This window comes from Aythya ferina, assembly GCF_964211825.1.
Source record: "Aythya ferina genome assembly, chromosome: 1".
Lineage (NCBI taxonomy): Eukaryota > Metazoa > Chordata > Aves > Anseriformes > Anatidae > Aythya > Aythya ferina.
The window spans coordinates 174684879-174708345 of NC_140296.1; the positions used below are offsets into that span (position 1 = coordinate 174684879).

Sequence of the window (23467 nt, forward strand, 5' to 3'; positions counted from 1 at the left end):
GTGTTTGTCTTTGACAGAGCCCATGCTCCCATTTCTCAACTTTATTTTACAATGGAGTAAAATTCCAGCAGCTTGCCGTCTGTTCATGTTCTTGCCTTTTGACTATAAGGCTGTCCACCAGTTTTGTACAAGATAAGTGTTTGTTAAGAAACACGATGTTTGTGAAATCAAAGAATAACAAGAACTCAAAAGAACACTAGACTGTACTTATAGATCATCTTAAATGTCTACTTAGGCCAGTCTCCAGTCCCTAAGAGTGGCCAGTGATACTCTGGGTCAAAACAGCCATTCCATGTCCCAAAGTGTAAGATGAGGGCATTGACTTAGTCAAACTCCCAAAGTACATGATCAGAGAGAAGCAATAGCTTTTCTTTTTAAATGATCTCATGTTTTTTTAATTCATGTATTTCTTTCTATGTCTGTTGAACCTGCAACTATTTCTTATACTTCTTGGCAGTTTGAAGAGTGAGGACCCAAAAGTTTTGATTCCCCTCCACTCTATGATGTGCCTCAGTAGAAATCTGAGATGTATTACCAAATTATCAAGTTGCCAAATTACCAGAGTGCTACACACTCTGAGGTAGACGCAATAGATACCTGAGAAAAAGGATCAACAGTGCTTCCTAGGGGATAGCAAACACTTTCTGAGTGAGTGCTTTATGTGCGATGGTGTTAATCATATATTAGTTATCTACTTGTTAAGTTACCTTGAGATTTATGCTTATTTATAAGCAACACGTATAGTAGGATAACTCACTGAGTAATGTCATATTTCAGATTTCAATGTGGGCACCTAAAATCATTGTGAATATTTCAGAGCTAGTGGTGGAGGCAGCTTTAGGCCCACCAAAGTAAACACATGATAGTCTGGTGTAAAGTGCTCTTTGTAGTTTTTCTTTAATACTTGTTGCACCTTCCCAGAATATTGGCCATCGTAGAGTGATTAAATTCAATCTTAGAACATGTCAGGAAAGAAGGCAAGTGAATTTAAATGTGCAAGCCTCCTTTTTATTTGCAGGTAGTATAACAACATAGAAAATATGTATTTTGGTAGCTTATCTCAGAAGGAAGCAAAAAGAAGTAAGAATTACACACTAAATATGTTGATGAAAGATGAGTGGCTTTGAATCTTGGATACTATTCAGTTATAATAAAACCAAGCAGCAAGAGTAAAAAGAAGTAAAAAGCCAAACAGAAATGCTTTTGTTTTCCTACTCTTTCATCTACACTGCAGTGTAATCCCACAAAATCTTGGAAAGGAAAAAAGGGAAGGGAAGGGAAGGGAAGGGAAGGGAAGGGAAGGGAAGGGAAGGGAAGGGAAGGGAAGGGAAGGGAAGGGAAGGGAAGGGAAGGGAAGGGAAGGGAAGGGAAGGGAAGGGAAGGGAAGGGAAGGGAAGGGAAGGGAAGGGAAGGGAAGGGAAGGGAAGGGAAGGGAAGGGAAGGGAAGGGAAGGGAAGGGAAGAGAGGAGAAGAGAGGAGAGGAGAAGAGAGGAGAGGAGAGGAGAGGAGAGGAGAGGAGAGGAGAGGAGAGGAGAGGAGAGGAGAGGAGAGGAGAGGAGAGGAGAGGAGAGGAGAGGAGAGGAGAGGAGAGGAGAGGAGAGGAGAGGAGAGGAGAGGAGAGGAGAGGAGAGGAGAGGAGAGGAGAGGAGAGGAGAGGAGAGGAGAGGAGAGGAGAGGAGAGGAGAGGAGAGGAGAGGAGAGGAGAGGAGAGGAGAGAAAAAAAAAAGAAAAAAAAAAAGAAAAGTGAAAAAGAATAAAAAGGTTTGTGGGAGAACACAGGGAGAACACTTTGGAATGCATGGAAAGACAATTTACTTTGGTGCCTAAAGAGTCCTGCTAAACTGTTTTATTATGTTATGAACACATCAGGTGGCAGTAACCTAGGAAAAGCCATAGGGCTTGCTCTTTTTGTATAGCATTAAAGATTTTTATGAACTTACAACCAGTACTGAGCGATCCAGCCATACTTTTCTTAGCAAACTAATTTCTACTGAGATTTTAATCTAATTATTTAGAACCATGAAAGAGGATGAAAGAAAAAAATCATTTTTCAGGTGAGGGAAATAAAGCAGCCTCTATGGTTACCTTTCATTTAAGCTTAGGTAAGACTGCTTACACACCTTATTGTAACAGTAGGCCAAAAGTGTGCATGCTGGCCTGTTAAGAGGCTAGTCATAATCCCTTGATAGTAACCATGCTAAATTTTGTTTTATTTTTAAGAAGAGATCACAGTGACTTTACTGCATGGTCTACTTTTTATGTGGAAAGGGAATAAACATGACCTTTCGAAATGTGTGAATCCAGCTCATAGGCTGTAAGGCAAGAAGGTAGCATCCAGTCTGATCCCTGTAACACAAACCAGAACAGTTCGCCTCCCATATTTTGAGTCAACTCCTACTTCTGGCTGAAGAAGAATAAACTTCATTCCAAAGATTTTTAGTGAATTGCAAACTGGTAGAAAGATATCAAGAAGGAGATCTCTAGAAAGTGACAGCAAATTAGGATTCAGTAAATTAACACAAAAAATTGTCTATTTACACTTTATCCTAAGAATGTAATTCCCCCCTCCCCCCTGTCGTGGTTCCGCTCGAGTGGGCAGCCGAGCTCCACCACAGCCGCTCTCTCACTCCCCCTCCTCAAAGAGGAATGGGGAGAAAATATGTGAAAAGGGCTCAAGGATTGAGATAAGGACGAGAAAATCACGCAGTAATTATTGTAACGGGCAAAACAGACTCGGCATAAGGAGATAGTAAGATTTATGGCCTATTACTAACAAGCGAGAGAAGTGAGAAAACAAAGGAAAAAGCAAACCAAAAGCACCTTCCCCCCCATCCACCCTCTTCCACCTCCTCCCCCCGAGCGGCGCAGGGGAACGGGGGAATGGGGGTTATGGTCAGTCTACAGCACTTCTTCTCTGCCGCTCCTTCTCGGTCACTCTCGTCCCCTGTGCTGTGGGGTCCCACCCACGGGATGCAGTCCTTGATGAACTGATCCGGCGTGGGCTTCCCACAGGCAGCAGCTCTTCCAGAACTGCTCCAGATATGGGTCCGTACCACGGGGTCCATCCCTCAGGAGAAAACTGCTCCAACCTTGGTCCCCCACGGGCAGCAGCTCCTGCCAGGTCATCTGCTCCTGCGTGGGCTCCTCTCCACGGGCTACAGGTCCGGCCCAGAATCTGCTCCGGCAGGGGTCTTCCACAGGCGGCAGCCTCCGTCGGTGCAGGGCCACCTGCTCCACCGTGGTCTCCTCCACGGGCTGCAGCGTGGAACCCTGCTCCACCGTGGTACTCCATGGGCTGCAGGGGGACATCCTGCTTCACCATGGTCCTCACCACAGGCCGCAGGGGACTTCTGCTCCGGCGCCTGGAGCACCTCTCCCCCTCCCTCATACACTGACCTTGGCACATGCAAGGCTGTTCTCTCACTCCTGGCTGCTGTCTGGCGCAGCGTTTTTTTCGCTGTCTTAAATATGCTCTCACAGAGGCGCAAACAACATCGCTTATTGGCTCAGATCTGGAAAACAATGGGGCCCTTCCCAAACATGGGGCAGCTTCTAGATCTTTCTCACAGAAACCACCCCTATAGCCCCCTGCTACCAAAACCTTGCCACGTAAACCCACTACACCCCCCAAAAAAAAAAAAAAAAAAAAAAAAAAAAAAAAAAAAAAAAAGATCTAGAACATAAAATCACAGGATGACTCTCCTCTCTCTCTATTCTGCAGGCTGGCACTTTGCCTGTGCAGGTTGGACACCAAGAGCACCTCATGTCACTTCTGACTTATGTCTGAGGGACATTTCTCTTTTGTGTTCATATGGAGTCAAGCTTGGCACTCCAAAGGCCAAGAGAATCAATGGCACTATGATGCCAGAACAGAAAGGTGAGAAGAATAGTGAAGGAGACAAAAAGGAACTGAAGGTCTCCTCCAGAAAGGAAAGAGAATTTCTCTGGAGTTTACTTCTGTATGCAAGATGTTCTTTGGGAAAATCCTGATGAGTAGAAGGGTCACTGGGTTTGTTCTGTGAACTGTACCCAGTGACAGACATGGAAATGCCTTGATGGACACCTTCACTTCTGTCTTAGAGTACAGGGTAAATGTCTATCCCCAAAACATTTAATTAAACTCTCCTCCATTCAGAGAAATGAACAAAAAGAAAGAATAGGATACACCAACCACAACTATAATACAGAGTACTGTTATTTAGACAGATATTTATACTTCCATCATGAATAGCTTTGGAAAAACTGGAAGAAAAAAAAAAAAAAAAAAACACAACAAAAACCCACTGAAATAAAAACCAACACTCTGAATAGTAATATATGGTCTCTAGGGGTTGAGACTGCAGCATTTACACACTTAAATAACTTTATGGATGTTGACAGTTCCACTTAACTCAAAAGTGTTGTTCTCATGTTTGTGTAACAGACTTGTCATATGTCCCTACACAGGCTGGTGCACAGGGATGAACAGCAGCCTGCTGCTCCAGAAGCTTATGCTGTTGTGTGAGCAAACTGCACGGAAATCTGTAAAAAATCAGGATTCCTACCATGGGCTGAGTAAAGGAAATTTTGGCAATGTAAAACCTACCAGTAGTGCTGCACGACTTGGGTCCAAACATCATCAAATATTACTGGTTATGGGTGTTTTCTTTACCCAAAACATTTCAGATGAGCAGTTAATGAAATCTAGTTTAACTCAGCTCTGTTAAACCAAAATACTGGATTATATGTCAGACATCTGTACAGGTTTAAACAGGTATATTTAAAATATACATATTGTAAGAGGTACAAAGGATAAAAACAAGAAGTGGTGTAAGCTGTTGTAAGCAGGTAAGACTTCTCTGTCTAGACCACATGTGCCCAGACCTGGCCTAACAAACGTATTTCTTAACACCGATTTTCTGAAGGACTGTGACTAGCAGTGGTAGTATAACTAACCCTCTGGTCAACAGTATGATAAGTTGTTTTTCACCTGCTCCAGAGCTGAAGTACATTATTCCACAACTACACCTGCATATCTGTCATTCTCAGACTGCCTTCTACAGCCTGAACGTCTTTTCTTCATTTCTTAAAATAATGTAAAGTGGTGTATTTTAAAAATTTAATTACTTTTATTTTATTTTTAATTCCAGAGCAACTAAACCAAACCAGCTGTCCTTAGGCAGGAAGTATATAAAAATAAATAAGCTGCTTTTGCCATGCAACAGACTTGCCAAGATCAACCCCAAGAATACTGTCAAATGACTGTCCAGCTACATGGAAAACTAGTGTACCTTGCCTTCAGTGTGTTTTACAGGAGGGTGGCCCATGCACAGGAGTTGTCCCAAGCTACAAACACATCTTTTTTAGCAGCAGAGAAGATCCCATGGTGTTTGTCACCAATGCCAAGCCCCCAGGCAGCTGTGGGACTTTCTCATTGGGAAGTGAAATGATTAACCAAATTGTAATTGCAAATAGTTGTTTGGTTAGACTTAAGTGTCTGTGGATCAATGAATTACCTAACATGGAATTTGAAGTTTGAAGTATATTTATAAAATCATATCCCTTGCTCTCAAATTTACATGTCTCAGAAGAGATATATTTGAATTTCTGTAACGAGTTTCTCAGTGTTTGCTTTGAAGTATTTCTTGTACTCAGCTGTTATACACTGTATATCCAGGAGGGTCCCAAAAAGATACTTTTATTTAATTTGATTATGAAAATATTATGTTCAAGGGCTGAACCTATGAGAATTTTTGAGCATTGTGTGTGCAGGTGTGCAGGTTCATGTCTGTAAGTGCTCCCAGTGATGCACATGGAGACTAGAAAGACACTGCCTACTTTGGCTTTCCTAATCAGAAAATATTTTGTAGATTTACCAGTTGAGGGACTCCTCATATATATATTTATATATATATATATATATATATATATATAATCTAACCAACATCATGCTTAATAACCAACTTCCACTTAAAAACCTTCTTCTGTGAAGGAGAGGTCTAAAGGAGAGTTTTGCTTTTGTTGCAAACATCAATAACCTTACAAAAATATCCGGAGCTCCATTTGGCTGAACAGTGTTGCCACTGAAGCTTTCTCTCTTGTCATTTTATTAGCAGTAATGAATATATTAAAACAAACAAATAACAAATAAACAAACAAACCAAACCAAACCAAAAAAAAAACAAACAAAAAAACCCACCAACAACCAAAATGTAAAATTAAGCATTGAGTCATTTATTCTTCAGGTCATATTGATTTCTTCACTTTTTATTTTATTTTATTTATTTATTTATTTTTAAATATATCAGTTGTTTAAGTCTTAACAAATATTATAGAAGTTTTTGCTGGGCTCTTTGTCTTAAGCACAGCCATCAGTTTATAGATTAAGCTGTCCTTTTGTGCAAATTCCTACTTGTCTTTTATAGGCAGTAGAATAATTAAATGAATTTAATTATTTTCCCTAGAATGGGTCAGTAGGTACTGAAATGATGAAAGATTTAATAAAGATATTTCCTTCATTAGGGACTACTTCAGCATTCCCTGATAAGAACAGCATTTACAAAAATAATGCTATTCCCACTGTAGTCAATGGGACAGCTCACAAGGGTAAAATGTGCATTGTTTGACCTGATCCTTGCTCATTAATGTCTATAAAAACTCCATTAGGCAACATAAGAAAAATAACATATAGAGAGATCAAATAATTTTAGTAATATTACATGCAAACTAATAAAACTCTCTGGCAACACTAGAACCCTCTGGATCATCATCTCAGTCTTGTTTTCTTAAATGTTATTATCTCTAACTGCAGTGCTAAACCTACAGCAATGTTTTGTTTGTTTGTTTGTTTGTTTTTGTAAATAATTAATGGTATAAACATAGGATTTTCTTTGCTGGATGAATTGCCTACAGACACATTGTGATTTTTACTATATATTAAAAATATTTTTGAAAATGCCACAGATGAATTATTTCAATTCACTACCACACAATGGTATATTACCTTAGCCCCATGCTGCAGTTTATTTTCTGATGAACTGACTTTGAAGAATCTTTATGCCATTGCTCATGAGTTCCTTACATAGGAACATACATATACATAGGTGAAGTTGCGTTGGTGGGTTTTACTCTTAGGAATACCCAGTTCTTCTTCTTTCCCTTTTACTGTTTTCTCTCTCTCTCTCTCTCTCTCTCTTTTTTTTTTTTTTTTTGTTGTTGTTGTTGTTTCCCTTCAGTCTATACCTCAGTCTCAGTGGATGGCCTTTATTTCCATCTCCTTACTCAGAACTACCTCCTCCCATCTCTTCAACACTCCTTATTTTAGTGCACTCTTCAGCCAAGACCCTTGTCTGTGTTCCAGGATTTCTTCCATTGATATAAATTCTGGTATTTGGTGTTTATCTGAGGCTCCCTCTATTGACAGCAACCCACTCCGCTTCTCTAGTCAGGACATGGCTCTTTTACTCCTCCACTGTGCCAGACCACAGAAGTGTGTCCTTTGACTCCTAGAACCAGTTCCTAGCATCCTTAGCTGCTACACTGACATTTTATAATTGTCTCTTGTACCTTCCACTGTGATTTATAATTCATATGAAATGTTCTCAGTTAAACATCCTGCCCACAGAGGAAGGAAAGAACCCTCCGCATTGCACCCACTGAAGTCATTAATCTCATCCACTTCCCCTGATCAAAATTCATACACTCCAACCCCCCTACAACATAGGAGACAGAGTGTGTTATAATACAAGTGCTTCTTATTCCCCCCTCTTTCTATTTCTCCTATTCCCCACCCAGAGAAGATTAATCTGCCTGCAGTTTCCCAAGTAGTAGCACCTGCAGTCATATGTGTCTGCTGTAGCAGAGGGACAAAACCCAAGATGTCCCTGAGACACTGAATGTCTTTTGCCTTTGCAAAAGATCCACCCAAGCTACAAGCCCACAGGACGGGAACACTCTGAACACTTCAGGTATGAGACCATAAACCTGCTGTAGCAGCTGGCCCCAAACAGCACTTGAATATAAAAGAAGTGGTGGCTGCTTTCTGCAGAAGTGCACTGGCACAGTGCTTCCTTCTGGCGGCTTTACTATAAGCAGTCTCCTATGCAAATATTTAATGTCCCATGATAAATCACATCTAAAAATGCTGAAGAACCTGACTAACTAGATTAATGGGGTCAGGGGAAATACATAAGAAAAAAAAAAAAAAAAAAAAAAAAAAGCAAAGATTGTTGGCTGTTACTAAAAAACTTTGATTTTCAGCCACGTCTAACGAATATTGATGATTAGTGTTTTAGCTGGAAGTTATTTAATGTAAACACCAAAGTATAAGGTTCAGTCTTATTTAGTCTTTACACAATACTTTGAAACTAAGCTGCAGTTTCTACCACATGAGGCATAAAATCAATTAAAGAAGAATGTTTATGCTCCAGCAGACTTGTAACTGCACTGCTTAAAGTTCAGTTGGTTTGTGTTTTAAAATATTTTTGTTAAATTTCCAGTCTGAATCTGGTATTAATTAAAGATGTTAAATGTGGTCTCCTTCCAAAACTATTTGATTTTCTTGTTTCTTCCTACTAACAGCGTCCATGCTGGTCTGAATCTTACCCTTTTACAAACATAACATACATATTTTATTAATATGGCTATTTTCATCGACAAAAATAACAAGGCTCTGCCTATTTTGCATGCAGTAGTATTATGACCTTCATCTGATCAATTACTGCACAGGAAATGGGCCATCTGTATTGATAAAGTTTGGAACTGAAAGGCTTGTGAAAAGGAAGCTGCTCTGACGCATGCAAGCTATCAATGGGAAAAAGGGATCATTCTCACATTTGATTGTATCATGCAATTGAAGAATATGTGCCAGGCTGCCTGATGCTAACAAAAATGTAATTTTTTTTTTACCCTCATCCCCTCATGAAGCCTTCAGATAGATGTGGGATGCCTGAGTAAAATGTTATTTAAAGGTGGAGAAGACAAAGGATTATACATTCAGAGGTTTGCTTTCTTAGATTTATTATCAAACAAAATTCTTTGTTTGATGGCAATTACCATGACTGCCAGTTTTCATTTCTCACAGAAGATCATGGCAATAAGACACTAAAGGGCACTGTGTACTTGTCTCCAGGTTTGTATTGCCACCATGCTGCCAATAATACAGCCAGTGAATTAGAAGGCCAAAGAGCCATGAACACTTAAGGCGTCACTGTCAGGTGGTTTAGAGGGGAATACTTCTTATGGTAGCCAAGCCAATTTATGCTGGCTTGACTTGTTTATGGCTTTACAGCCTAAGGCTTCCATTTCAACTTTCAGATTCATCAAACCTGAATTCTAACACAAAATGTTAACAGTGTCCTTATGGGCTTGCATCTCAGCTGATTCAGCAGATGAACACATGCTCTGTCCAGTGGGAAAACTGTTCTACCTACATTCACAGTGAGGCCTGGATTTGAATCAAAAGTCCAATAAAAAGTTACAAGTGATATTAGGCCCATGATTTTTGTTGTTGTTTGTTTGCTTTTAGATTAAAAATATAAATCAAATTTTAGTTAAATAGCATATCTATTCCATAGGGAAATACTTCACACATTGTTATGTAGGAGAATGCCACAGACAAGCACTAAAAGCAATAATGACAGCCCAGTAGAAGAATACATGATTTTTTCTATTCATTAGGATACAGAGCTCAGCACTTGTGCATGATTCTGTCTCACATTAGTTTTCCGAGTATAAGAACTATAAACAACCCAAAACTAACGCACCATTCTTCCATGCCTCTCTGCCTTGACATTCATGTGCTATTAATTGTATTATCTTGTTACACACCTGCAAGGGCTCTGCAAGCTTCAAGTTTTCAAGCTTTTCTTTTTCAAAGTTCTTCTCATGTTGGAAAAGGGTAGGCATAGGATATTCAGTTGTATTACCTTGTTCCTAACTTAAAAAAATAAGCAACCCTTTTCCCCGACCTTCCCTAGTTAATCCCAAGTTTAATGCTGTTTTTAAAATTTAACTTCTTTAGTTGGGTACAAGACTATGCCATTTCAAACTAAAAATAAACAAACAAACAAATAAAAAAATTCTTTTCAAGGGATGAACTGGAAGGCATTGGAAGGCATTACGAAGACTATTTAATTTACTACATGTAATTTTTATCATACAAAATCATCTTTTTTTTGTTTGTTTATTTTTTTTTATTTTTTATTTTTTTTCCCCTAGCATGACAGAGAGCTTTAATATCAGTTCCCCTTGGCATTCACCACACATCTAGTGGCAAAGCAGACCTTAATTCCACAGCATGCAACACAGGTTTCCTAGGAAATGATAGGTACCAAGAAATACTAAGATGAGGGGATTTAAATGATAACAACTGCATTGAAATCTGGGGTGCAAAAATTGATATACTGCGTAAGTTGCAAATCATGTGATATTAGTACATTTTTTTGTGAGTTTTTGAGTACATTACTTCCAATAACTGTAACGCTATGGAATTGCTGGTCAAGAGTTCTGCACCATGTAACAAAAGCCCTACATATTAATTAAACAAGTTTTAATGAGTTTTTACTTTTAAAAGAACTCATGGACTGCTGTGTAAATAAAGGTAAAACTTTGTTTTTGATCCACTGGTGGCATCCATGCCCATGGCTGGGGGGTTGGAACTGCATGATCTTTAAGGTCTCTTCTAACTCAAACTGTTCTGTGATTCTATGAACACTTTAAGGAGTTGCCTGTGATATGGCAGATAACAAATCTGTCCTACAGACTGCAGACTTATCTGTAAGCTGCACTCACATGTTCAGCTGAAAACTGAGACACAGGATCTTGCAAAAATACTCTCAATGTACAGGAAGTTTCTAATGGACAACTGGGAATTCTGTTAAGGTAGAAAAACTTGAAAAGGAGCAATATCTGGTGAGTTTGTGAATTTTACCAGACCCATAATTTCCTGTTTCTTGAAATATTCTGATCTCCTCCAGAGTTTATGAATTATAAATAGCTACAAAACAGTAATTATATTGTGGTTAAATATTTATGTGTTTTTTCAGTAGTTTTGTAGAAAAATCATTACATCAAAATTTAAGTGAGTGGTTCCCACAGTGTATGGCTCAAATACAGCCATACTCTGTGACCCAGCTGTGATCCAGTGTAGCTGGGATTCAGCAAAGTGCAGTGGGTGGAAAGTCAGAAAATGAGATGACTGAAGTATGAAGAGAGAATGAAATGTATGTAAACCTTTAGGGCAACAGAAATATGAGGTAGGACAGGGAGGCGTGAAAAGTAGTTTAAATTTTGACCATTATCAAGGCTAGCATTTCCTTGATTTCTACGTGGTATAGTGTAATAATGTTTCAGTTCACAATGAAGATCCTACTACTGACTCAATAGCAAGTGACAAAAAATGGTAGACCAAGTGTTGATGTGCCTACAGCTACGGAGATGATGTTCCTACTTATTCATGTTCTTCATCTCCTAGATGCACGAGTACAAGAAGTTCTGCTTTCAGCAGTACAAAACAAAACAAAACAAAACAAAAGACTGAAATCAAACTTGTGCATACAGAGATGCCTGACATCACATTTCTACCTTCTTCTGTGTTGTAAACAGAGCACTGAATTAGGGAGCAGAAATTCCTGATTTTCAGCTCATGAGACATATCCAACTCACAGTCTTCTTTAGGATGGTGGAAGACTGAAAGTGCCCCGGTAACTTTTAGTTTGATTATAAAACAGAGACAAAAAAGAAAAGAAAAGAAAACAAGGTATGAAAGAGTGGACTGGGGCAGTCCTTCTTGATAAGTTAGGTAGTTTAAAAGGGAAGGTACTGTCCCTTCAGAAACAGAAATATCATTTCAAAAAATCCTCTTACAATCCTTGCATGCTACAAAATTATCAGATCTACCCCTTGCACCAGTTTTTAATTTCCCACTGTGTGAGTATTGCGATTAATAAATTGGAGGACAATGCCACATTTTTCAATTGAGTAATCCAACTATTCAGACTTTCTGTTGCCTTTTGGACACTTTTATAAATAATTGACCATTTTTCAGAATCATGACGGAAAATATTGGAGTTATTTGTAGAACACTGTCAGTGCATTCATTTTGGAGTGTATATCAGTAATATTTGCAGGGTGGAAATGAGATGCAGGTCAAGTTAATGAAGCTATTGAATAGGAAAAATTAGAAGCTCTAACAGACAGAATAATAAAATATATATGCCATGAGGAGCAGAGAACAGAAGAGTGAGCAAAAGTAATGAGGTGAAGAATAGCTGTGCCTGCTTTTCACCATCTGTGTTACAACACCAGCCCCTAGGACAGGGTTCCCATTGTATAGCAGGCTGCACAAAACTGGAAGAAGCTGGAGAAGAATGCCTCCTCACAGATGATCTGATGCTGTAATTCCACATATGCTGCTGCTTGGATAAGCCACTACTGTTGTACATTTTCACTGGAGTTGGTAAAAAAGTTTGTGCTGGAAAACAGCATGAAATACTTTACAGAAAAAAGAGCTGGAATCCCCATCAACACATCATCTAGACTGCATGATGAGGAAAAGGTTAACATGAACATCCATTTCTTGGCCACCTCTACAATGTATCTTGGTTACTGCAGCAGTTTCAAAAGGCAGGAAAAGATACTGTATATGTGAGATTAAAGAACAGCTACAAGTTATATATGAGAAAAAAATAAAAAAGACAAAAAACTGTGAGTAAGATGCTAATGTATCCCAATAAACAGAAAAGCATTTTGTGTACCATGGTTAGTCAGAGCAAATGCCCCTGGATATTGTCCTCAGAGGTCAGTTTTTCTGGAAAGCACACTCAGATACTCTGTAAATCCCCAAATACAAGCAAACTAATTTAGATGTAGTATGAGGTTTGGCACCAGGGAACGAAAAACTTTACAGTTTATGGAACTGTCTGACAGTTTCTAGGCAGAAAATAATGGGTTTGGAGAATTTTAATTCTGTGGCAACCACAGCTCAATGTGCTTCCCACCATCCCTGCCCGGTAACAAGATATCTCAGAAACAAATTGGTGTCACTAATGTAACACTCCCCTTGAAAACAGTCTGACTCCAGAACAAAAAGTTTAAGCACCATAAAAAAATAAAAAAAAAAAAAGGTTTTCAACTTGTCAAAAAAGCCTAATTTGGGGACAAGATTTCCTTCCTTAAATAAAAGTCTGCCTGGACAATTGGTTTCAAAGCAATGAGTGGCAGGCAGCCTGGTTATGGTGCTCTGCGGTAGATTTGGACTCTTGAGTCCAGTTCTTCATCTGGACTCCTGCCTAAGTCTGCTTCTGGCACAAATGGTTTGCTGGAGAACCAAACCCGGCTGTGTGCCAGCACAAGCTGGAGCACTCCCTTTGTGTGCCGTGACTACAAACTTGGATATGCCATGGTAATGTTTTCTTGATGAGGTGTGCACACTTTGGGCTGATCTTGAGTAGAAATGGAAAGAGCTCAGAAGTCCTGCTTACTTAGTAAAGCAGGGATGACTTTCTTGGTAAAAACGCAGATGCAAGTGGTACCATAAAACTGGAGGAAATGGGCAATCGACGAGCTTCTGAGGCTAATAAACTATCTCTCCTCTAATTATACCTGATGTAAAAACCTCGAGACAGTTACTCATACATTTTACAAGGCAAAATAGCAAATGAGCTGTGCACTGAAATTCCTTTGCATAGCAACTTAGGAAATCACCAGTGCTCAATTTTTATTTAATTTTACCACATTTTATGTTCTTCCAAAGTGCTGCATCCTGCAAGCAGAATATGCAGCTCATGACTTGCTGGCTTTGGGAGCTGAACTAACCCCAAATTTGAGTCATGAGTAGGAAACAATTCAGTTGTTCTCTGGGGTGAAGAATGGAAAGGAAAAGGCATGTGTTGATTAATGCATTGCAGCACCGATCCACCCTTTCTTTAATTAGGGGAGTGGAGTCAAACAATTCCTGTGCCTCACTTCATATGGAAAACTGAATTTGTCTTTGGACTGTTACTATAAAGCCATGGATACTCCCACAGCATCTGAAACAAAGGCTATTGATGCTGGACAAAAGCCATTCCCTGGTTTCCACAGGCACTGGGTGAGGCTCAAACTTTGTACACTTTGGACTAAATTAACTGAATAACTGAGGTAAGCTGTGCTGGCCATCGCCAAGGATCAATATTTGAAGGCAGCACGAGTACCAGAGAGTTCACGTCACTAGGACTTTTGACAAATGCAGAAATTCAGCCCCCGTATTCAAAACTTACCAAAATTCTGCACATTTTGAACCATAATGAGTAGGACTTCTTTCCATCTGATAACATTTGTATATACAAACCTGTGTTCTACACACTTGTCTAACAGACATTTGCCTGCATTCCTTGTTTGTTAGACCTATTCTAACAAGAGGAAATAAAAGACTTCTTGGGTCTTGCAGCTGAAAACAGCTTTTGAACTGAAGTGAATCAGGGTGCCTTTACTGGAATGAATAGACCTTTCAGTTTGAACCAGCCAAGCACCAGCCACTTTGGGGCTGTTTTTCTGGAAATACTTTACCAGAATTCATCCCCCCAACAAATACAACAGTAATTGTCCCGGGCTGCTTCTGTCCGGACAAGACCAACAGACACTGTCTTTGAAAGGAAAACCCTCTGGTCTTTTTATGGTCTGCATCTCTGGCAGACCCAACACGCACTTTTTTCCAGTGAAATTACCGTCTTTCTGTGCTCTGCCAGTTTTCTCCCTTCATTATCTTTTATTTCCCGTCATTTCCCCCTCCTCCCTCGCTTGGCTCTCCAACCAAGTCTAGTGGTGCCGGGCCGGCGAGCTACTGGCCCTTGAGGCTGACGCCAACAACGGGATCGGGCTAGGAGGATGCTCGGAGCACGGGGCGAGCAGCACTGGAGCATTCCTCCCATTTTCCAAGGATGCCAGGCACCCGGGCTACGGGGGAGGCTGCTCTCAGCTCTCGGGGCCAGTCCTCGGGTGCCCAATTCCAGCAGCCTTCCCCCTGCCCCCCGGTGCCCTTCCCTCCCCAGGCAGGGAAAGAGTCGGGCTGCCGGGTGCCGATGCTCCCAGAGGGGGTGACCGGAGCGCCTCGGCCACCCGCCCGCTGGGACAAACGCCACCCGCCCGGACAGACAGCTCAGGTCTTCGCTCCGGGAACAGCAGAAGGTGAGCTCTGGGACAAGGCCACCCCCGCAGACCCTCGCAGCAGCACTGAACACCCCTCCGTGCCGGTGTCTCCCCGCTACTCACCGGTCTCCCCATCCTCCTCTTCTTCCTCCTCCTCCTCCGCCTCCTCCTCTTCCAGATCCAGCAGCACGTCCGCGTTCGCCGCCTGCATCTCGCCCCTGGTGCCCTCTCCCCCCGGCCCCGAGCTCCCCCGGCCCCTGCCCGTGCCCCGTGCCCCGGGCGCCGAGCGCGGAGCCCAGGCGGAGCCCGACCGGCGGCGGCGGCCCCGGGCTGCGGGGCGGGGAGGGGCCGGGAGGGGGGGGGGGACAGGGGGCGGCCCCGGCACCTTCCTGGCAGCCGCCCCGGGGCCGGCGGCGTCCCGGGGCTGCCCCCCCTCGGTCCCCTCAGCCCCCTCCCCCAGCGTCCTTTACAGAATAGGGGGCGACCCTCGGGGGGTGGAGGCGGAGGGAGCTGGAAACCTCTCCTACCTCGTCAGCAGCATCCCGAGCCAGTGAAAGGGGAACGTGGGAAGAGCATCGTGATAGTCGATGTGATTTTTGACCCCCTCCTCCTTTTTTTTTTTGCATTTGGCCATATCAGACAATTGGAGATGTCATAAGTGGGTCAAATGTCATCTTAAAACTAATTAGGAAACAGTTTTATATTATTATTGTCATTATTTTTTTCCTAACAGGACCCAGAGCAAAGATTTGCCCCAAATGCCTCTGCTTCCACCCCTATGTTTACTCTTTGAAGATTGTCTCAGGACTTTAACCCCCTGGGTCTTAAAGGATGTCAGAGCATGCACTCGGTCATTGAAGAGCTCAGCGTTGCTCGATTCTTCATAAAACCTGAAGCATGGAACAAATAAATAAATAAATCCACATGTTGGCAGGGTTATTCGGAAAAAGTTGCAGAAGTTGGAGTAGGAAGGCTCGAGGACCAAATTAGACAAAAAGCCAATCTTTCGAGCTTTACAGATGTATTCATCTCACTTGGCTGTTTTGCAGGTGAACCATTGTCCTCATCCCTGTCTCAGTCTACAAGTAGGAAATAGGAGAATTTTGCAACACAGGGGGTGAAGAACTGTCACTTTGCAGAAATGCTGCAGGGGCAGAAGTGCTCACAAAGAAAGGATTTGAAGTGCTCAGCAATGTGCAAGCCTCCTCACATGTCCTGGTTCCGGGGGAGAGCAGAGGTTTGCTGAAACTGGAAGGCGTCTGGAGGAGTGCCCAGAGAGGAGCTGGACTGAGCCTGAGCAGTAGGAAGAAATGGAAACAATAAAAGTGAATGAGCAAATGTTAGCTGAAAAAGACTGGGAAAATGGATTGAAGGAACAGGGAAGTCTGGCTCAGAAAAGAAGAAACAAGCAAGATAATCTTCTTAGTCTGCATTAAGTAACCTATAAGCAATCTGTTTGCAATCTCTACTGCTGACACCAAAAAAAAAAACAAACAAACAACACAAACAAAACAACCCACAGTACCCAGGATGTTTAAAGTGTTTAAACAAGGAGGTGGACCAAAGCCATTTGTCAGATAAGCTTGTCACTTGTCATCAACTGTTGACAAGCGGCTGTGGGTCAGAGTCACAGCAGGGCCTGGCATTGCAATTAATTAAGTGCAAGAACTTCCTGACAAAAATGATTGAGAAATTTAACTTAAGTTTTGGAGCAGCTCTGCTTAGTAAAGACCCTACCACACAGATCCCTGGAAAAGAGAAGTTGTCTGTAAGGACATCTGTGTAGTCTGCAGAACTGTGAGTACCTCTCTCAAGCTCCTTGATGCAAGCACCAGTATCAGCAAACCTGCGCTGTCAGCACCACCTGGCCCCGCCTGTTTTTCTCACTGTTGGACAGATAAAAAAAGCATCATGGACATGGACCGGGGCAGGAGGGCAATACCAGGAGTGGGTGATGCCACACAGTAAGACACAAGTTTTCTTGTGTCCCAGGTTTGAAATATGGCATGGCACAGCCAGTCTGCTTCTGAAAATCTTCAACATGTGCTTCACTCATCGTCACAACCACTTGTCAATGCAATAAAAAGGTTGCAAAGTGCAGCCTTTTTAAAAATATGTGCAGGGAAGAGGAGCATTCCAAAAACAACCTGCACACAAAATATTTTTTTTAACTGGATCCTACTAAAAACACAAGTAGAGCATCTACCCCCTCAGTCCTGCTCTCACTGCAAAGTATCCCCCAGCATTTAGAGGACATAAAGGTTTTGCAGGTTTCATTCAGCTCTCAAAACCCGAACTCTGTGTTTCAGAGATGACTTTAAGGCAGAGTATTGCAGTTATTTGACAAGACAAAGGGAGTACTGTGTCTAAAATTCCCATAAAACTTTATGAAAAAGCATAGCTATTTTTTTCCCAATTTTTATAACTGATGCAAATATTTCCATGTATACTTTTGGCAAAGTACCAATGAAGCTTAGTTTTGATACTTCTGAAAAATAGAGATAAAAAAAAAAAAAAGCAAATGAAGAGAAAAATGCAACAGCACCACCCTGCTGCCATCTCTTTGTCAAATGTATAATAGCAGAAGCTCTGCTCAGAGAGATGCAGTTATGTAATCTCTAGTTTAAAAAAAAAATAAATATATATTTTTTCAAAAGTTAGCTAAAGTGAAAAGGTTGAAGTAAAAAAATCTTTTTTTTTTTTTTTTTTTTTTTTTTTTCCCCAGTTCAAGCATGGCTGTTTCTAATTTTATTGAAAAAGAAATAGGAAAACAATAAAAACGTTTGAACATTCCTGGTAGTGAGAAACAGAGCAGGAGCCCATGGAGCCAGTGGAAAAATCGCCTCCATGAGCAGGGGTTTCGTGGCAACCAGCAAAACAGAGTTCAGGAAGGGACTTCAAGAGATTGTTTAGTCCGGTGGTGACAACATTTTGGCACAGGCACCAGGCCTATAACTGACATAGATTTGGGCTGGCACCGGGACCTCTGAGTCACAGTGACAATAAGTTTGGTGCTAAGCACCAAAAATATCCCGTCAGTCACTGGGCTAGTCCAGCCACTGGCACTGCGCCAGGTTTGGATGTATACAAGCAGTCAGTGACGAATACTTGCTGGTCATGTGAGGATCCCATAATGCCCCAAAGTGAGCTCTTTTCAGGGCATTACTCCTTGCAATACTTACACAAAATCATTTTTCTGCAGTTGAAGCTCTTTTTTCTTGTCCTTTTTCTGAGCATCCATTGAGAACAGCTGGTTGTTGTCCTCTTAATAATAACATATTCCAAATGGAAAACTATCACCTTAATTTACCTGGAGCTGTTCTCATCCAGATTACAAAACCCAATTCTTTCATCCTTTCAACATATATCATTGTAGGTACTTTCCTCTTGGTAAGAAATTAGTGTACAAATCTCATATGAGACTCTATCAAAGGAAAAGGTGATATTATTTTACAAAATCTCTAAATACATCAGCTTTACACTCACAGTCTTCTCCTCAATGATTTCCTTCACTTACACTCCCACTCCTACACACTCGCAGGAGCCAAGATGTATGTGTTCAGGTTGTCTGTCCACGGCCACTTATGTGCAACACAGGAGGAGGTGGCTGGAGAGTCTTCAACCTTGGAGCCCTTCAAAAGCCACCTGGACATGGTCCTGGGCAGCTTGCTCTGGGTGTCCCTGCTTGGGCAGGGCCTCAGGCAGGTGGGCTCCAGAAGTCCAGTCTCAACCATTCTATAGAGGGATGCCAGGTGTCAAGCATTCATCACATCTCTTGGGCAAAGACAAACTGATTTTGGGCAGGTCTCTCATAATTCCCAAGAGCTAAAGGTTAGTATGGCATGATTCTTTTGTATCAGAGTTTTGAGAGTTCTGGTTATTTCCACCTTTAGCCAAATCTGCCTTCAGGCCACAGCCTGTATACAATCAATTTTACTGCTGTGGACTATGTCCTTCTTTATGAACATATACATATAAATATGTTCATAATATATATATATACATATATATATATTTTCCCCTACTATCTTAATATTCCTATTACAAGCCTGTATCTCTGTATATCTTTCTTCATCATCTGACACTTTCCCAGATAATACACTGCCCAGCAGCAATTGCAAAATTCCAGGTAAGAACTCATCCAAAAAAAAACTGAACACAGTTTTTGTATCATTTGGAATGTGATGCTCCTTCTAATATGTCCCAGAGTGACAATTGTTTTTTTTTTTTTTTTGTAACAGTATCACCTTGTCAACTCATATTTATATTGCCCTCTGCCATAAATCTTAGATTAATTTCTGCAGTTCTGTTGTCAGGCTATTTTCCATTTTGTATTTCTGTATTTGATTTGCTCCTGAGAGGGCACTTGTTGCCCTTACTTTTGTTATATTTCCTCCTTTGATCAACTCCTTCTCATTTGTCAAGGTAATATTGAATTCAGATGTCTTTCACCATGCCTGTGAACTGCTGAGGGACAAAATGCATACAGCTTAAACCACAGTCATTTCAGAATAAAGACCAGGAGTGAGCAGCAAAAAAGCATTCGGTCAGCAGATTTGGAGGACTGGTAGGTCAAGTGTACTTAAAAAAATGTGGAAAGAGTTTTGTGGGAAAGCTCTCAATCATTGTAAGATACTGTATTAAGGCTACTATAGCAACTCATATCAGTGCAGATGAAATTTAGGAAGAACAGCAGTGGACAAGTATCATTGCATAAGGTATTCTTTAAGGGTATGAAGATCAAGTGGTCCATCACTGTGGGATTCATCGCAGAACATGGGGATATTCCTATTTTGCATTCTTAGGTAGAATGAAAGAAGTAATTGTCCCAGAGACCAAACCAAAGTTTATTGTTTCATAAGACATTACACTTTTTAATAACTGCTGAGATATCGTACCTGATAGTGGGTGAATTTTAAAACATTACAGAAACAGTTTGAAACTCAGTAACAGAAAAGAGGGTATTTGAAATACAATACTAGATAGCCTGCAAAGCTCTGTTCTAATGCAGAAATAAATTCAGAGAGAAAAGATACAGAAATAATTAAAAAAATGTTCATTCACCACAAGAAATTCCAATAGGTGCACCAAGCTTTTCATAAATTTGCTGTATTAGAAGTCAGTAAAAGAAGGTGCAGGAGAATGTACTTTCAGTTCCCCAAAACTTGTGTGTTTCCTGGTCCTGTTATGTTAGTGCTTGCAATCTGTTTGAGTCTAGAGAAAAAAAAAAAAAAAAAAAAAAAAGAGCACTGCACTGAAGAGTTTTGAGTTCATTTTGTTTCATCAAGTACTTTTCTTTATTTCAGTATGATTCACAGATAAGGAGAACAATGAAGCATTAGGGGAAATTGAAATTACTCAGACCTTGTACAGCTGCAGTATTTTTCTTTCATTTTGGTCGTGTTTCCAATCGTACATAATCCTGCCAGACTTAATTTTCGCTCTTGCATGCAACCTCCAGTCTGAGATGACAACTTCAGTCTCTCTTGCCCTCTATTGAAGTGAATTGGTAATAACAATTGCCAATAAAATGTGAGTTACAATATGTAAAGGAGGATATGAATAATTGATCTCAGACCACTGGCGTGTGTAATTACTTTATGTAGAAGTCTCATAAGTGCTGCCAAATCTGCTGGCTCCTACCTATGTATTCGTTTTACCTTCTTTCACTATCTGCCAATAGTGTAGGATATACACATGACAATTTTATGGCAAACTTTCAGCCTGACATTTTTAACATGTTTAATACAGAGCTTTTAATTCTTAGGGAAGGTCTGTACTTGGCCAGTGTATATCTTAGAATAATAGACTCAACGTTCAAGCAGTTCTATTTCTCTAACGTAAATGCCTCAATTCAAATAGTTTAGAATATGTAAAATTCAGGGAGTTAATAGGGTTATTTCATCAGGTGAATTATGAACAATTACATACAGTCATTTTGTTTGTAACGTACCATAATAGCTTTATGATGTTTTAACTACACTTACAAAAACATTTTAGTCCTCTATCTGTCTGGATATCCTGAATTTACAGGAAATGACTCTAGCAAATCTTACTCATTTCCCAAGAGAGAGCACATTCTCAGTTATCCAGTGCAAGCCTTCACTACACCAGAAAAATTCCTATAGGTAGGTGTTGTGGAGGGCAAAGTGACCTGCTCTGGCTCATTAGTTCATATACTGTATATTATGGACATTACAACTCTTTTTAAAGCCAGTGAGAGTCCCTCTGCATGGTGCTGCCCTTCACATGGGCACACTGCTTAGAATGAGCTGAGGCATCTGGGCATCATGCTCGACTGATGGAGAAGGTATGTATGCCCAACGCTTGTGAGACTGCAAATAGATGTTGTCCTTTGTCCAGATTTTATGGGTGTTAAGGTCAGGAGGAGTTATGACACAGCCAGACTAACTAACACAGGCTGCATCCCCTCTGCTCATCATCACCATCTCCCCTTATCACGGTGGCTGGTGCATCCACACTGCAGCTGTTGTTCATCTTTGCTGCACTTCCAGGGAAGCAGCAAGTAAGTGCTCCCTACATGTGCTTTCAAAAAGGCTCTGTGCTTTTTGGTTAAGCAAAGTGTTTTCAGTGACTGCTATTGTGCATCTCCCCTACTACTTGCAGGTACAGATTTTCCATTACAAGTTGAAGAGAGGGGAAGAAAGAAGAATTCTGAAATCAACCCTGCAATTAGATAAGTGAAGAGTTAATTCCAGAAATACTTCATGGTACTTTTAAAGACACTTTGGTTCTACGCTGTGACTGTGAAACGATCTTAAAATAACTTGTCAATAACTATAGCCTGCAGGGATAGAATAGGACCTTCTGGCTTTAATGAAAAAACTAGCAATCAAGCTTTGTAACTCTTCACTTACAGCTGAAAGCATGTATATAAACACACAAGTAAACACTTAGCTACTGTTTGATTCATGTTTGTGGTTTTGATACTCAGCTGTTCCTCACAACAGGTGCAGCAGGTGGTCTTTTGTAGAGAGATGCTTCAAACTCCTTTGGCTCTTTTCCAGCAGAAGACAAATAATTTCTTTCTGCTATTTTCCAGATCTGATTTTTTTTTTTTTTGTATCAGTATGGGTAGTTCTCCTGCTGAGGCTGGTCTTTATTTATTTGCAATGGTCTCTAATCTAATCTGCAGCAACATCCCTGTTGCTGGATTGTTCTGCCGTAGTTGTGTACATCAGTAGACTCCACAATTCGTGATGTGAAAGCTTGCTGTGACGGCTGGGCTTTAATGTTTGCACAAGAGCTGGAGGAGCATGTGTCTGTACAAGTATATGAACTCTCCTTCCTCTGTTCTGTGAAAAGAAATGGTCTTGTCACCAGTCCTTCCTCCTTCTCCACTCTCTTGTGACATGTTGCACTTCACTGCATTTCATCTGTATTCCTGAAGGGATTTTGATAGGCAGATAAGGAGACTCCTGATCCTCCTTAAAGAGGTGGAAGGAGGGAGACTTTTTCATGCTGGTTTGGATCCCCAGGAGGGAATACTGATATGCTCTGCAAAGTCTCTGTATTGCACTTGAAAGAGAAATTGATACTTTTTCATGTATCAAAATGTAAGATAGATAAACATTCTTATTTACTAACTATAAAGCATTTCAAATATGTATTTATATATATATACACACACAGTGAGAGACTTTCCTAACTTCAAGGTGTGAGTCAGTTTTAAGCAGCTTCTTTTTTTCTTTCCCTGTGTCATTTTGGTCTCTTACTTGCTATAAAAAAGTAGCTTATGTGAACCTTAAGAATTTAGTTGGATAAGACTGGATAAGGCCCATCTGTCCCAGCCCCTGCCCAAGCAGGAACACCCAGCACAGGCTGCCCAGGACCACATCCAGGAGGTTTTTCAAGATCTCCAAGGAGGAGACTCTACAGCCTCTCTGGGCAGCCTGTGCCAGGCTGAGCAGCCCCAGCTCTCCCAAAGTCTCCTCACAGGAGAGGTGCTCCACTCCCTTCATCACCTTGGTGCCCCTTCACTGGTGTCTCTCCAGTATGTCCACGTCTCTCTCAGACTGGAGGCCCCAGAACTGGAGGTGCAGCCTCACCAGCAGTGGGGAAAGATCATCTACCTTGACCTGCTGGAGAGAGCAGCCCATGGACCTCATGCAGCCCAGGACACCTTCAGCCTTAGCAGCAAGGGCACAGTGCTGTCTCATGTTCATATTATTTACCAGACAGATGTAGGAGAGGAAACACATCAGGCTTACTAGTTTCTCAAGGAAGCTGGGACCATAGACTTACTTAACCTTCCTTTTTCCTTGTGCTTGACACCTACTACGATTTTAAAGCAAGGAGTTTGGTGTATTTCTTTCTACAGCTTGTCACTTCAGGCACCGCG

The 23467-nt window shown here is 41.1% G+C and overlaps 1 protein-coding gene and 1 long non-coding RNA gene across 2 annotated transcripts in view; one reads left to right on the plus strand and one right to left on the minus strand.

The window, feature by feature from the left end:
• The window catches only part of ANO6 (anoctamin 6), a 73023-nt gene extending 57697 nt beyond the window's left edge, over positions 1-15326 (minus strand). The window contains exon 1 of the mRNA XM_084508350.1: positions 15229-15326. Within this exon, the coding sequence (XP_084364476.1) occupies positions 15229-15316 (88 nt within the window). The 5' untranslated portion in view covers positions 15317-15326. The remainder of the gene's footprint in view (positions 1-15228) is intronic.
• LOC311431126 lies at positions 14883-16028 on the plus strand. The gene is made up of 2 exons (XR_014689258.1): positions 14883-15144; positions 15839-16028. It is a non-coding gene; the product is annotated as an uncharacterized lncRNA (long non-coding RNA).
• Positions 16029-23467: the final 7439 nt, after the last annotated feature.